Below are 16687 nucleotides of genomic sequence, written 5' to 3'. Positions count from 1 at the left end.
TGATAAAGGAACATGCCACCCAGTGCACCAGTGATGTGTTTTTAATAGTTTTTAGAAACAATGGTTTGTCTCTTCAGATGCTGGTTTGTTGACAAGTATATAAATAATAAAACCTCTGCAGATTCAGTGTATGTTTTAAATGTTCTGTTACAGGCTTTTGTGACCTTTAAACTAAACATAAACAGCATCAGCTTTGAGAAACAAATGATCAATGACACATGGAAAATCAAAATGTCTTTAATCAATGGTTCAGAGGCAACAAAAATAACACATTCAAATTCTGTAAATGTATGAATTGATTTATTTGTTGATGTAGATGTGAAGTAATAACTTAGGTTACACATTCAGAGTACAGTTCTCCACTGAAGACAGTAGGAAGCTGCTGGGGCTGCTGCTACTGAGGGTTTTCAGGTGCCGTGGTCCTCTCAGCCACAGGGCTGCTTGGGCTGCTGGTGGTCTATTGGGAAGTAGTAGAAAGGGACCTGAGGAGGGCAGGGATGTCCAGGAGAGGAGTTCCATGCCCGGTTGGATCCGGTCGCCAGGTCATTCTCAGCATCACCATGGTGATCACAGCCGAGAGTCAGGTTGTGAGACAGAGGGATCTTCACCTGAAACCACACCTCTCTGTCCTGAGGGGGGAGAGAGGGAAGACTGGATATAAAACACAGCTAACACCACTGGTAAGAAGTTTTTGTTATTTTTTTTCCCAATACTTTCCTTATTGGCTTTTGTTCATTTTGAATTTAAAGAATAAACACATCATTTAGACCTTCATTAAGATCCTCCCTCCCACCCCGAAAAACAACAGTCTCTGTAAAATTAAAAATAAAACTTAATAAACCATAACTCTAAATATTGAGTTATACATACAGACAAGAATCAAAATAAGTTGAAAGTATATAGACTATAAAAAATTTAAAACAAATAAATATAATAAATAAATTACATACAAGGTAGTATACCTACTGTATGTATATACATGCATATGTATATACATATACAGTATATATACATATATAAATACATACAGTATATGCACACATATACATGTATACATAATTCAGAAATCATAGGAGCACTCTAATTAATTAAAGATCAATAAAAAACTGAAGTTTATCATTTGGTTATCATCCTAATCTCTTTCCTTGTTCACAACCACGATCCCCTTGCTGCAGTACAAATTACAAGTTACCATGGGATCGTGGTGGTAGCACCGATCTCTGTCATCACAGGCATCTGTAAAAATGTTCAACTTTGCCTCTTAATATGTTGGTTAGTTTTTCTAATGCCAGGCTACAAGACATCTTGCTAATCCAATGACTAGATTTCAGTCTCTGAGTTTCCTTCCATTTTAGAGCAATTACACGTTTGGCTTGCAGCAGGCAGATATTAATTAGTGCCACGGGTGCTCAGCTCCGAGGCATCTATTAATATTCCTTCGGGCTTATTATTATTCTTCCACCAAATTTTGGCGCGTAACTCGTCCTGCTGCTTGTATCACCACAACTGTAAGCTTTTAAAGTACAGTTCCTATAAGTATTCATGTATGGAAAATGTCCAGTGAATCAGGTCCAGACATTGTCCAGACTTGCACACATGTTTCACACATGTCTGGTTTGGTTTAAAGGTGTAATGTGTAAGATTGGGCCTGACCTGGCCAGAATTTTAGATTAAAATGTTTTAAAAAATGAACTAACACTATCAATAGTAGGCTATGTGAAGGAGCCACAGTGATGATGTCTTGATCAAGACCTCCATCTATTGTATTTCAGAGATATCTACTGAAATGAACATGCTAACCAACTAGCTGCGTCCCAGGCCGTGTTGTAATTAGGGTTGCCGTTCCAGTTGCCTTGAACGCAACATCATCCCACCCACATTCATCCTCTTACTGCTAGTACCCATCTGCTAGTGCAAATGACAAACCGTACTGACAAACACTTCAAATGGCATAAATGTATGATGTTGACGTTTTAGCTATGTAGTAGAATTTAGCCTGTTCCTGCGGCTGTTGTCCAGCTGGACATGCGTCAATAACTTTTTTTTACAAGTAAGACAAAAAGACAGTTTGGTCCAGAACCAGTGGGTTCAGGATCCACTGTCTAATACTGTCTGTGAATGTTCTCATTCGTCCAGGTCATAGTTATCTCTCTCTCAAATTGAATCGAAGGCAACTGGACTTGTATTTGTCTGTGGAAGACGTTTCGCCTCTTATCCAAGCGGCTTCATCAGTTCATCATGTATTGGTCTCTCTAGTCCGCACTAGTCTGACTAGTGCGGACTAGAGAGACCAATACATCGATTCAATTTGAGAGAGAGACTGTCTAATACTGTATTTATTTTAGCATATTCATATCTATCCTTACTATCCTTACAAGTTGGTATTATGTTTGTAATATAAAGAACTTGTATGATCTAAACTAATTGTCCAATCACATGTTTGTCTGTATCAGGATCAGAATTTCTGTCCAGTCCTCCCCAGTGATGGACCAGCACCTTCCTCCTCTTCTGCATCTGGCCTCATCAATCAAAAACCACTTTACAGTAACACCTTGGAGTATTATTCCTGCACAGAACAGTCTGTCTATACTGTGATCTTTTGCATATCCTGATCAGCAGGAGTTTTATTTACATTGTTTTTTTTCATAGTTTTATTTTATGAATATGTGTATCTATGTATGTTTATCTTTTTGACTGTTGCAGTATTTTACCTTTTTATTGTTATTTCCTGTTAATCTGTTTATTGTATACTACACCAAACACCCAGCCAAATATCTTGTAAGTAAAAACCTACCTGGCAATTAACCTGATTTTCTGATTCTGCCTTTGTGATAATGTTATCATCCCTTCCTCATGCTGCTGTAGCCTGACATCCATGTGTCACGCAGTATCCCCTTGCCTTCATATTTGTATAGGTAAATAAAAACATACTGTTTGTATTACAAGTATTCATAATTTGTTTCGGTGCTATCAACAATTTTAACTATCAACAATAAATGATAAATTATTAGGAACATGGGGAAAACAACATGATTAACTGGACAGGGGTGAAGAGGTGAAATGCTGCCCTCTATGGAGGTGGAGCAAGAAGCACAATCTTACACATTACACCTTTAAGCGAGGGGTGGCGCCTGGTTAGAGCCAATGGTGCTGGCACAGGAGGCATGATAGAAACGTTACCGACACATCCACCTGCTTGCTATAAATTCTCCAGACAGTGATCTGCTCTATTCACACATCGACTCAAATAGGACATTACACAGACTTTATACCAGGGAGCTGCAGGGGGATGTCTGCTTAATGTCGGTCCAGGTGATCCACATGTTAGTGTCCTCACACACAGCTCCTCCTGGGAGTAATGTCTAGAGAAGTTCATGGTGGCAGTGCATGTGTCAAAGCACTATTAGTGAGTTCTGTGTGTAATATTATTACTAGAAATGAGAAATGATCTACAAAACTACAAAACATGATTTTTCCTCTAGACAAACTTTGCATTTTTATGTGAAGATTTAGAAGCAGAAAACTGCTTGGTGACGGTGCTGAATGAAAGTATTTCAAATATAATCCCTGCATAACATTGTTGATTAGAACGATACCTGTCACAATTCACTTAGAGGTCCCATATTGTATAAAGGTAGATGTCCTTGAGTTTTTATTCTTCCGTGCTGGCAACAGCCAAAGCCAGAGGAATTATGTGTTTAGGTTGTCGGGTTGTCATGGAAACAATATCTCAGTAACACCTTGACGGAACTTCTTCAAATTTTGCACAAATATTCACTTGGACTTAAGGACAAACTGATTAAATTTTGATAGTCAAAGGTCAAGGTCAGTGTGACAGGAGATGGTGGAAACGATAAAGAAAATCCAGTTTTCTTTTCCTCTGGAGAAACAGCATCATCAGTGTGAAAGATTAGACACACAGCGTCATACATTCACTGATGGTACAAACGTGAATGTGCATAGTGATATATTTTGGGTTGTGAGCGCCACAAACGGTTGAGCAGCCAACAATTACTATGCCTCAGACGTCTTCTTTAACAACCCTATTAGACAAAAATGGAACGACCCATTGGCTGACACAGGTATTTACGTGTTAATATGCCAATATGAAACATCTTAAGATGTAAAATATCAACCTGTTAACACTTGTCAAATCTCTAACATGTTATTTATGCATATGGCATTTATGTGGAGATTTCTCCTGCAGCAGCTCAGATATCTGGATTAAAGCGGTTTGAGCAAGAAATAAACATTTAATTGTGTTAGAACACAACACACTTTTTTAAAATAAACTGAACTGAGTGTTTGATTGACTCACAGACAGACATCAGAACCAGCTGTCAGTTCTAATAACTCTCGGAAGAGTCTTCAGTCCCAACAGATAACCAATGAGTGTTGCAGCCTTTAGAGAGCAGAGACGAGGTATCAGTGACCTAAGAGTATTTAGTAATACAATAATCAGTTTGATCCTCTTTGGCTGTTGAAAGCAGTGAAGATTAAATGATATTAAAACCATCTGGAGTCAAAGGGTTGTGGGTCTTAAGAGATTTTTCCAGGACATGTTCCAGCGCTTGGATGACACCGCTCCACAGTATGTGGCTGGTCAGTAAACTGAGAGCCTATTTTGACAGCTACTATAAGAGTTTGAGCCTTTTGTTTAGTAAAAATCACTCAGGGCTGTGAGGTGCAACTGAGACACTGCAGCTCATAGGCAGATGTGAGGAGACACAGACCTCCAGCAGTAACTACCTTTTAATATTAGCTTGTTGGTGTCGGCATCAGATGATCTTTGAATGTGGGTACATCTGGGACAAATATAGATGGGTTCAGTCTAGCATAGCACAAAGCCCAGTGCCATTAAAAGAGGAAAAAAAAATCTCTCTACAACTCCAAAGCTGTCTTATGTACATGTACCTTTGTCTGTAATCCGTCCAGTACTCAGCTGCGTTTAGTTGACAGTAGAACTCTATTACGTTCTTGTAATGTTGCTAATTACCAGTTTTCGAGTTGTAATTGTTTTTTTTTAAATATTCAGATCTTTTACCTAAGTTAAAGTAGAAATACTGCACTGTAAAAATAAGAAGTCCTTCTGTCAAAATGCTACTCAAAAATACAGAAGCATTATCAGCAATATGTACTCAGAATATTAAAGGTAACAGAACCCCAGCCCTGGTCATTGTTAGATTATTCAATTATTAATTAATGATGCATTAACATGTAAACAGCATTATAACATTGTAGCTGGTAAAGGTAGAGTTTAATCTAAAGGTCCATATTTTACACTTTTCCAGTGTTTTATTTGAAGCGTTCATCCATAAGAGGACATATTTGTGGTTTTAACAAACAAAAACCATCTCAATGTGGTTTTACATCTCCTCTCTTGTAACAACAGGTTGGTGAGCCAAACATAAGAGAGGAGGCTCTGAGCCTCTCTTCTCATTGGCTGACTGTTTTCTGAGTGATCTAATAAAAAGATAGCAAATTTCAGGTAAACACTCATAGAAACTAATTCCTGCAAGTTTGGATAGTGGGTCCAGGTGGGCGGGGACTGGGGCGTGGCTGAGGGCGGTAACTGCTTGGTTGAGAGACATCACAAAGTTCCAGAAGTCCTTACTAACCCTGCTTTATAATCACACAACTCATGGACATCTACCTTTATACTATATGGGACCTTTAATTATATAATGTTCAGTTATTTAATCAATGCATCATATTTTAAAAGCTATGTGCATTCTAAGTAAAACTGCAATGTAATTAGCAACTTTATTTATCAGAAAAATGTAGTGCTGTAAAAAGTTCTGAACTGTTTGTAGTTGAGCAGAAGTATAAAGTACAACTGCCTCAAACTTGTATAGTGCTGTCCTGGTTAATAACACAGAATTGTCTGAAAACCAATCAAACATGGACGCAAACCAAACTCTTGTTGAAGGTAAATAACCCAAACTGTAGTATTGATCATGAATGGTATTTTAACTTTGAGCCAGCGCTCAATCCGTAAATGTCTGTGACTGACTGCTCGAGTGAGTGATGAAGTTACACCATTGGTCAGCTGATGAAGTGTTGGACTTTTTCCATTGACTGTTGTCTTTAAAATCAGACCTGGAGCTGTTTCCACCTCCAGTCTTTGTGCTAAACTAGGCTAAACCCACCCTTCAAAATGTTGGTGTCTTAATAAGGGCCCTGTTGGTTCATGTATGCAATCAGACATTATTGCATTGGAAATAATAAAATATATAAAATGAAATATGCTTTTAAATGTATTCTTACATATTTTTTGATTTGCACAAAAATCAATGACACAGTAGTACTAACGCTAATCCTCGGATTATGTTTTGGGTTTAACGTCAGACTGTTTTTGGAGGGAGATACCACTGCTTTTAATACATAAGCAATAATCAATCATAGATGCTGGGAATAACAGAGTTACACTGACTCTGCTTGGTCTGATTGCTTTGCTATTTTCATACACAGGATTGTTGCTTCTGGGATCACTTCAAATACCACTGGCCACTTGATGGAGATCTCCACAGTCACATCTCCAGAGAGTGTTCAAGTGTGCTTCACTCTCATTTTCACAGCTGCATATTATTACTCCGCTCTTATTTGACTAAATCCCCTGAAGGTCAGCACACAGTCTCTGTCTGAGGAGAGCTGTGTTATTAGAGCAATTTGAAACATAGTGAACGAATGAACAATGGTAAGAAAAAGTGTCCACTGGAATTTCCTCCATTTCTGTATATATTTGTCCTAAAATATGATCAGATCTTTATCCAAGTTACCAAAATGAGCAACTGATTACACACAATCGTTGTGTTGTTCTTCCACATTGAAAACATCATTAAAACACTAGACAATGCAATTTCTGGACAAATTGCAGTGGGATTGCTATTTGCTGAGAAAAATCTGAAGCTGAGCTTCATTGTTTGAAATTAACATATAACTGTTAATTGACAATTAACAGTGTAGCTGTAAATAGTCTGTGAACCCCTCAGCTAATGGCATCAAAAGCTAACTGGAGTCAGGAGTTATCAAGCCAGGAGTCCTTGAGTAGGTTAGAGACACTTTAACATTTTTAAGGCTGTTCACAAGAAATATCAGCTGACGTCATCCAAGAGTTTGGGTCTTTATCTGTCCACAGTCACACAAACTGTTTATAAATGGAGATGATTCAGTTCTGTGGCTACTCTCTCTAACTGTGGATGTCCAGCTGAGATGACTCCAAAAGCTCAACACAGATGTTCAGTAACAAAGAAGCACAGCTGAAGGCTTAAAGGAATCATCATGTGTTACAGATGTATTAAATGTAACCACCAGTCATCTGTCTCTGATGACACAATTAGTCAGGCAGTCTTCTGTCTGAAAATGAATTAATATCTGCTATATTCACAGTTTTTTCTCACTTATCTCTAGATGTGTTTCCATTGACCTGCTCCTTGCGTAATTTGATGGAAACACTCAGATTTTGAAAAAACTGGCAAATATCGCATAAAAATTTATACGCTCACATGATGTGGACTATTCAAGCAATATTTCACAAAATTTAAATGAAAACCCTTTTTTTTTTTTGCATTTAAGTAGCGGCTGCTGCCATATCAGGCCCCAGGGAGCCAGTTCCAACCGAGAGGCAGACTGCTGGAAATCTTTTGTCACGTTTAATTGGAATGATATCACAGGAGGAGAAAATGGGTTTTATTGACATAATATCACTCAGTGGGAACACAGAACACTCACAACTGTGTTTTGTTGACTTTTCAAAAAAAAAATCACTTCTATTTTGTGCAAAACTGTGATGGAAAACTGGCTTGTGACAGTAAATTGAATATCTTTGGGTTTATGTTGGTTGCACAAAACAATAGCAATTATCCCCCACCCCTTACCACTGCAGGAACCAGCTCCCAATGGAGGTCAAATCTGCCCAAACCGTAACTGGCTTTAAAAAGAAGCTGAAAAACTGATCTATTCTCCTCTGCCTTCATCAAATCTTTTAATGTTGTCCCTGTTATTTCTGTTAAGCACATCGAATGACCTCTGTGTATGATAATGTGCTATACAAATAAATTTGCCTTGCCTTGCCCTGACTTCAAAGGACCTTTAAAGGTACCAAGGTTGTTGTCTTCTCCTTTCTTGCCTGTCATTGGTGGCAGTAACATTTCTTATAAAATGTTTCTGTTTGTAATTTTAGAAAAAACTGGCTAGAAAATCTCCAATATTACTGTTCCTGACCTCTGAGCTGAGCTGAGCTGAAAGTTATATGTTAAATAAATTTAATAAAAATGAATCCATCCATCCATTTTTTGTTTATTATCCAGTTGTAGGTTGTGTTCAATAATCAATTCATGATCTTATTAGATATTGAGAAAATGTGATATGAATACCAATAAATTTGTGCATTTGGGAATTAATTCTTGCCCTTATCATCCAGGTTTCCATTGATATTTTTTCATATTTTGGCAGATATGGCTGTGAAACAGGTATTAAAATGTCATATAGTATAAAGGTAGATGTCCATGTGTTATATATATTATAAAGCAAGTCTAGGTTCTATATTAATACTGTGAAAGTATCAGAGCGCTCAGTCCACAGAGAAATGCACACAGCCTGTATTCAGAAACTGAGCCTTAAAGCCAGCCGTCAGGACTTCTGGAACTTTGTGATGTCTCAGCAAAGCAGTCACCGCCCTAGCCATGCCCTATAAGCCCAGCCCACCTGGACCCACCATCCAACCTTTCAAGATTGGAAATATATTGGTTTTTGGTTCTTAAAACCACAAATATATCTTCTTATGGATCAACACTTCAAATAAAACATGAGAAGAGGAAAATATGGAGCTTTAAAAAGTCTTAAATGTAACTTGCAGATACCCTGAAAGAGATTCAGTTTCCTGTGATAGAAACACAGAAAAAAGCAGCAAATCATCATGTTTGAGATCCAGAGACTGTAAAGCATATTCACCCAATAAGTCACTTTCAGATTACAGTCATTGTAACTTGAGTACAGAGCAGCATAAAGACAAAGACGGATAATCTGACCTTGTCGTCTGTCACACACTGAATCTCAAGTCTGTCACTTAGATGTGGAACCAGGACACTGTGCACCTCTGCAACCTAAACACACACACCCACACACACACATACACACAAAAACATTTTCATGTAGTGAGACACAAAATAGGAGGTGATGCTCTGACCTGACAGAGGTCCTGATGCTCAGATACAGGACAGGGAGCAGAACCTAGTCAGGACACCAGCATGTGACAGACTGAGACACTGTTAATTAGTGGATGTGACTTGTGAAGGTGATCATCTTGACGAATGTACAGTTTACATTATACTATATGATCTATATCTACTGTCTGAACTGTATACCATTTTGTCATTTTGGATTTGTTTGACATACAAAACAATACACTGTTTAATGTCTGTTTACACTGTTTAATGTTTGATGGATAAAAAGTGATGAATAGTTTTTAGGTTTCAATAAATTGAATTTCTAAATGTAAGATACAGTGGAATAAACATGGTCATATCAAGGGCTGGATATCGGTACTGACAACGGTACTGTGACTTCGATACAGATTATTAATGATACTTTTTTTAATATCAGTCTCATCAAATTCATTTGAACTCAATTACTCCTTGGTATTGAATTATCAAACCAACTCATATGGTCCATAAACGTATGGTAGTTTGATACCCTTAGTCAGATCCTCATCTAAGTTATGAAAATCATTATTGTGTTGTTCTTTCCATACTTAAAACATAATTCAAACATTCACAGTGTAGGTTGGAAAAAGTCTGTCCAACTCCTTGACTAATGACATCAACAAAAGCAAATTGGAGTCCAGTCAATGAAATCAGATTGGAGGTGTGGGTGTTGGGACTCAATCATTCAAGAGACCAAATGTTTCTTTGCTCCACTGGACAAAGGAACTCACACTCCACAGTTCCTCACCGTTCAAACCTGGGGACGACCCTTCCCCCCACAGACCTTACTGGCCAGCCAGTGTGGGTCAGCGTGTGACATGTGACCCCCAAGGGTGTCACCAAACAAAACCAGATCTCTGGCCCTCTTCTCGCTCTCTTCTCCTTTGGCTTGCTCTGGAGAGCAGCTCCAGCTCTCTCCTTTCAGTTCTTCAAAGGGCAACAAGGCCCCAGACCAGGTCAGCCCTGCTACCTGAGAAACCAGCTCTCTCGCCGGCCCGCTACCAGCAGCCTGCAAACACTCTTCTCCTCAATAGCAGCGACCTGCTTCGGATTAACTGTGAGTGAACCAAGTTCTCTTCAGAATCAGCAGCTACGACACAAGGCCAGCTGGTTTTCCAAGCAACAGGAGTTGTAGCAGAGTTAGCATGGAACAGCTAACTCTGTGAGGAGAACAAAGGAGATAACTGCAAAGTAACACAGCTAGACAGGACTTTACTCCACTAGGAAATTTCCTAACTCACTGGACTTTACACCAACACTGGAAAGGACCTCTTTGCTGGTTTCCAGGACTGGGTAACGTTAACTGACTGGGCCTAACCTTTCCCAGCACAGCATAGCACCGCACAGCATAACTAAGCAGCAGAAGTCTTAACTTTGTTAATGTACTTGTTGATTGATGTCTTGTTGTTGTAATGTTTGCTTAGGTTGTGGTCAGTCATACAGTTAATCAGGTACACGTATGTTCACACACATAGTAGTACGTCTCAGTTCTAGAACCTGCATGACTAACCTCCTCCCTCTAACCTGGTACCTTTAGATTACATGAGCTAGGCTAACAAAGAAACTCACACCTTCCCTCTCACACACCCCAGGTGGTCTCAGCGGCCATTTTGAGTAGTTTCTTTGTTTACCGCCATCTTGTGTAGTCTTCTTTGTTCAGATCATGTGGTCACAGTGACCACTTTGAATCGGCCATCTTGCCTTTGTTTGTGTCCTCACAAACACACACACAAACACACACACACACACATACACACACCTGTATATACTAGATCAGACATTGTGTTTTACTCTGCTCCATGGTAAATAAATAGATAGGGTTAGGGCTAACCCTAACCCTAACCCTAACCCAAAAAGATCTGTACGCCTGTCGCCTTGGGGTTGGAGGAGTTGTGACGAATATGTCCTTAAATAAATGAATAACCCATGAGTCTGTGATGTTCTCATCAGTTGTTATAAAGTATAAATAAAATAGTATAACAGGTGATAATGAGGTCAGTTGAGCAGATTTTAACAAATTGTAAATTGTGAGTGTGTGTTGTTACCTTGTAAGGCCGTTCACAGGATGGAGTGATGCCAGCATCTTCCAGCAGTCTGTAGGACACACACACATATACACACACACACACACACACACACACACACACACACACACGAAAATATTTTTCAGATTTTTTTATGAGTCTAATCTGTGACTGTGTGCTCAGTCTGTGGGGTCAGTGTGCAGTGGAGGCTTAAAACAAATCAACATTTGAGCCAAAACCTGTTGGGTAAAGACCACTGGTCAACACAACTTCCACAGTTGTGCATGTGAAGTTTTTTTCAGTCGTAATCTGCAACAGTACCTTTTAGTTCTAGGTCAACAATGGAAGCCAATGTACTTCCTCCAAAAGTGACACATGCTAAGAGGTAAGTGTGTGAGTGTGTGTGTGTGTGTGTGTGTGTGTGTGTGTGTGTGTGTGTGTGTGTGTGTGTGTGTCTAACTTGTGGATATCGAATTGTGCTCGTAGTTTGAGGCAGATCTGGAAGTATCTTGGAGGAGAGTTCATTCCCTCGACACACGCTGCACACACCCCATGTTTTCTCCACTCGTCTCTCCTATTCCACACAAACAAACACAATCAGACGTACACATCTACACTTGACACACACAGAATAATGTTAACACATTGTTCTCATACATCTACATTAGCCTGGGTCATACTGGATGTTTGACACTAGCATCAATCGGCCCCCGAGCTGGGATTGAATGAGGGATGTTGCAGTGATATAGTTGACTGCATCTCAACCACTAGCCTGCTGGCAAGGCACCTTTAAATGCTTTTGAACATAAATGCATAACAGAAACGAGAAGCTTTTTTGAACTGATCTCTTAAATTTGCTCATTAAAGATTAGTGACCAAATTATGTAGAGAGGATTGTCCAGTTGTCAGAGCTTTCTGGTGGACAAACTGTGATGGAGACACTGTTTCTAAACAACCTGTAACACATCTGAGACATCTCTCTACTGACAGCTACTGTTACTGATCAGCTCATGCATATTTCTTGATATTTTGTACCAGAAGTGGAAGCTGGATTTGGTTGTCACTAACGATGGCCAGTGTTTGCTCAGCTCTGCCTCCAGCTCCTGGAACATAAATGATATTGGCCAATCAGCTCTCAGTCTCAGACGGTACCATCTCGTCTATTATGTCAGACACCTGAGGTAACCAGGTGAGATGATCCTGATCCGTGCTCACCTGGACGTCAGAGTGGAACATCGGCCAGCAGCTGCAGCAGTGTTGTGCCTGAAGTGGCCTGGAGACACACACACACACACACACACACACACACACACACACACACACACACACACACACACACACACACACACACACACACACACACACATACACACACACTCAGGAGCAGCCAATCATATCAACTCAATAATACAATAGGAGAGAATGGGAGGTGAGCCACAGCAACAGCAGGAGTCTGGCTCAGTAACTGAATAATGTTCTATGTTCACATTGTTTGATTGAAACTAGACTTCTAAGTTTTGAAACAAAACTTAGAATTTCACAAGAAATAGCCAGGAAAGTCCAAACGAATGTTTCTCTTCAGTCATCACATTCACTAAACTGAACAAGTCCAAAGAAAACACGTCAAAGTAGAGGCAAGCTGATAAAAACTCCTCTTGTTATGAGACTTTAACCAATTTCCTTACCTCCAACATGGAGGTAAGGAAACTGCTGTGAAATGTAAGTAACTAAAAAGACGGTAAGCATTCTACTGTTTTCTGTGTTTTGTTTCTGTTTTATTTTACTTTATTGTATTTTATCTTGTTCTGTGTAATATTTTTTTGTGCTAGCTGTCTTTGTTGTTGCATTTTTCTAGACTTTGGACTGTTTTTTTGTCCAATATCCCTATTGACCCAGGCCGAGTAGATTACGGCAATTAAGAAATAGGTTATGTCCACTGTTCAAAATAAATAAATATTTCTTGCAAATCTGTGTTGTCCAGGACAATGAAGTGTGGTAACTAACTCCCAGGGCTACACTGAGATGGTTTTTGGTACTTAAAACCACAAATATGACAAATATAAGAAGATATTCTTATAGATCAACACTTCAAATTAAACACAGGAGAAGAGGAAAATATGGAGCTTTACAAGGTCACACTGCTTTAGATACAGGACAAACATTCATTTTAACATGGATGGAGTTACAAGGTTTTACACTGATGTTGCTTAAGTAATTATAGAACATGATAATGTGTTGTCCTGTAATAGTTCTACATTTTCTTTACCACAGACCGTGGATCGTCCAGGTGTTGATGCTCTGAGGAATCCTGCACAGAGTCTCTTTGTTCAAAGACTGAAGGACAGACAGAAACACAAACCAGTCAGGTGACATCTTCCGCCTCCAGCAGCCATATTGGAAATCCTCAGCAGGTATCAACAGAAGGCTGACTTAAAGGACATCAAACAGTCAGACAATGAAATACATAAACTCATCCGTTCAGAATTCTTCCACAACCTCCTTTCTTTTCTTTAATGCTATAACCACTCATTTCTTCCCTTGCCTCATCCTTTCCTTCTCTACCTCCTTGTGCATTTCATTATTTCCTCCTTTCTATCACTACCCTCTCCTTTCCTTCCTTGTCACCTAATTTCCTCCATTATCTCCTCCTACTTTTCTTTTTCTTCCCTATCCAACCTTTTTCCTTCCATACACTGTCCTGTCCTTCATTATGCCCACTCTCCTTCCATACCTCCTCCATTCTTCCACTATGCGACCCTACTTTCTGTCCTACCTTCTTGTGTCCTTCCTCCCTTGTTTCTTCATTTATCAAATCTAAATTTTGTTGTTTTTTTTTGTTTGTTTATTTTACTTCTACTTTTATGTTTTTTGTGGGGGGAGCTCCCCATTGTGTCACAAACATAGTCCTTTGGGTTTCATGTTTTCTCTGTGTTTAAGTTACTTAAGTTACTATCACTGAAGAATCTCTGTTAGACTGTGACGCATCTGTTCCTGGACAACTGCAGACTTTACTGAGGAAAGTCATTTAATCACAGTTACATTATTACATCATTACAACAAGTTTACATCATCATCATCATCATCATCAGAGGTAGATGTGTCCACCTTACTGATTTCCTCTCATACCTTCTAATTTCCTTCTTTGCCTCCTTCCTTCCTCCACTACCTTCTCATTTCTTACTTTCACTCCTTCTTTAATTTCCTACCTCTGTATTTCTTTCCTTATCTCCTCATTTCTTCACTACCTCCTTGTTTCCTTCCCTACCCGTTTTTCTTCCACCCATACCTCCTTATTTACTTTGCTGTTCCTTCCCAACATTGCTCTTTCCCTCATTTTTTTCCTTTACCTCAACCAAGTTGAAACAAAGGAGAAGATGGGTGACGCCCCTGAAACGTGTGCCAGTCCCTAGGGGATAAAAAAGTTGTGATCAATTCACACATTGCTAAAAGTTAAGACAAGAGAAGCTAGAAACTGAGTTATAGAAGGCTAGAAAGCTATAAGCTGAAAGCTCTGTAGTCCAGGCTCTTACCAACAGCCTGGCTCTTAGCTCTAAGCTGCTAGCCACGAACTCATGGCTCCATTTTGGCACTTGATCGTTTTGCCCGCGTCCTTTATTATTTCTTTGTCATGTGCTCCAAGTAACATTCTTTTTGTTTACATGCGCGATCTTTTATTTTTATAAGCCAAGTAAAGACCAGCTGTACCAAAACAACAGTAGTGCCTCAGAGTAATTTTGTAATTTTTAATTATTATCAAGTTTTCCTTTTTGAAGCTTTTTGACAACTTTAGAGATATCTGATCAACGCCAGTCTCATCTAAAGTTATCCAGCCAAAGTGAAGAGCATTAGAGTTTATTTCACATCGACCCGCAAGAGACGCCAGCAGATAACACATCTGCCCATGCATGACCGCCTGCAGAGAAGGCGACCAGAAATCAAGAGTGCCCGAGACAGAAAGTCTTCTGGCAAACTCCACCAGAGTTGAATTGCTGAGACACTGACATAATCCGTCACCGTGATAATGGGACACAGCCTCCAGGAGAATCCACCTAGATCCCATGTCTCCAGGGTTACCATGGCAACCACAGACCTGGGTTCCAGCCAAGGGTCCTTAGCTACAGTGCAACTCCCAGTAGGCTGGTCTTAACACTCTGCTCATGACTGCGTTGTTGGGACTCATCATTCAAGAGACCAGATGTTTCTTTGCTCCAGTCGACAAAGGAACTCACACCCCACAGTTGCTCACTGTTCACACCTGGGGACGACCCTTCCCCCCACAGACCTTACTGGCCAGCCAGTGTGGGTCAGCGTGTGACATGTGACCCCCAAGGGTGTCACCAAACAAAACCAGATCTCCTTCTTCTCTTCTCTCTCTCTTCTCGGCTTGCTCTGGAGGGCAGCTCCTGCTCTCTCCTCTCGGCTCCTCAAAGGTCAACAAGGCCCCAGCCCAGGTCAGCCTTGCTACCTGAGAAACCAGCTCTCTCGACAGCTTGCTCACAGCAGCCTGCAAACACTTTTCTCCTAAACAGCAGTGACCTGCTTCGGATTAACTCAGAGTGAACCAAGTTCTCTTCAGAATCAGCAGCTACGACACAAAGCCAGCAGATTTTCCAAGCAACAGGATTCATAGCAGAGTTGGCATGGAACAGCTAACTCTGTGAGGAGAACAAAGGAGATAACAGCAAAGCAACACAACCAGACAGGACTTCACTCCACCAGGAAACCACCCAACTCACTGGACTTTACAACAACACTGGAAAGGACCTCTTTGTTTGTTCCAAGGACTGGGTAACGTTAACTGACTGGGCCTAACTTTTCCCAGCACAGCACAGCATAGCTAAGCAGCTTAACTTTGTTAATGTACTTGTTGATTGATGTCTTGTTGTTGTAATGTTTGCTTAGGTTGTGGTCAGTCATACAGTTAATCGGGTACTCGTATGTTCAAACACATAGTAGTACGTCTCAGTTCTAGAACCTGCATGACTAACCTCCTCCCTCTAACCTGGTACCTTTAGATTATATGAGCTAGGCTAACTGTTACAACCCGGCTCACAGGGGAAAGGGAAGCAACACAAAACCCAGTTGGTAATAGGTATAAAGTTGTTTATTGTATCATAAATTGTAAAAATAATGGTTTATATGAAGAAAAAAACACAAACCAAGGAATGGGGCCGGTGGGTGCTGTCCAAATCAAAAACAGAATATAACAAAAGGAGGACTCTTTATGAGCTAATCAGTACAAGGAATTATCTACTTGAAAGTAAAAGGAGAAACAAAACTTGCTACCAAGGCCGACTAAAGAACCAAAATACACCGGAAACAGCACCCCTGCACCTAGTGTTTTTAACAATACAAATGGCTACGAGCAGATGAACCAGCAAAATCAGTGTCAGTATTAAATCTAAACCTGACCCCACTTCCAGGCTTTCAAGATTACCAGCAGTAAGTTACAAAACAAAA

General features: G+C 39.9%; 1 protein-coding gene across 2 annotated transcripts in view; it reads right to left on the bottom strand.

Annotated features, from left to right (window-relative positions):
• Positions 1 to 254: 254 nt before the first annotated feature.
• Positions 255 to 16687, bottom strand: part of LOC111238004 (ribonuclease Oy-like) — a 20065-nt gene continuing 3632 nt past the window's right edge. Inside the window, exons 3-9 of one of the 2 annotated variants that reach the window (XM_022767364.1) lie at positions 13494 to 13561; positions 12443 to 12500; positions 12263 to 12330; positions 11688 to 11801; positions 11249 to 11297; positions 9030 to 9104; positions 255 to 629 (exon numbers count right to left, since the gene is read on the bottom strand). In XM_022767364.1, the coding sequence (XP_022623085.1) occupies positions 426 to 629; positions 9030 to 9104; positions 11249 to 11297; positions 11688 to 11801; positions 12263 to 12330; positions 12443 to 12500; positions 13494 to 13561 (636 nt within the window). In that variant the 3' untranslated portion in view covers positions 255 to 425. The remainder of the gene's footprint in view (positions 630 to 9029; positions 9105 to 11248; positions 11298 to 11687; positions 11802 to 12262; positions 12331 to 12442; positions 12501 to 13493; positions 13562 to 16687) is intronic. The other variant, XM_022767365.1, reaches the window with a different exon arrangement.

The sequence above is a fragment of the Seriola dumerili genome, unplaced genomic scaffold, assembly GCF_002260705.1.
Source record: "Seriola dumerili isolate Sdu_G_001 unplaced genomic scaffold, Sdu_1.0 BDQW01001168.1, whole genome shotgun sequence".
NCBI classification, from domain to species: Eukaryota; Metazoa; Chordata; class Actinopteri; order Carangiformes; family Carangidae; genus Seriola; species Seriola dumerili.
Note: the sequence above shows the minus strand (reverse complement) of the source record. Positions and strands in the feature narration are given on the sequence as shown.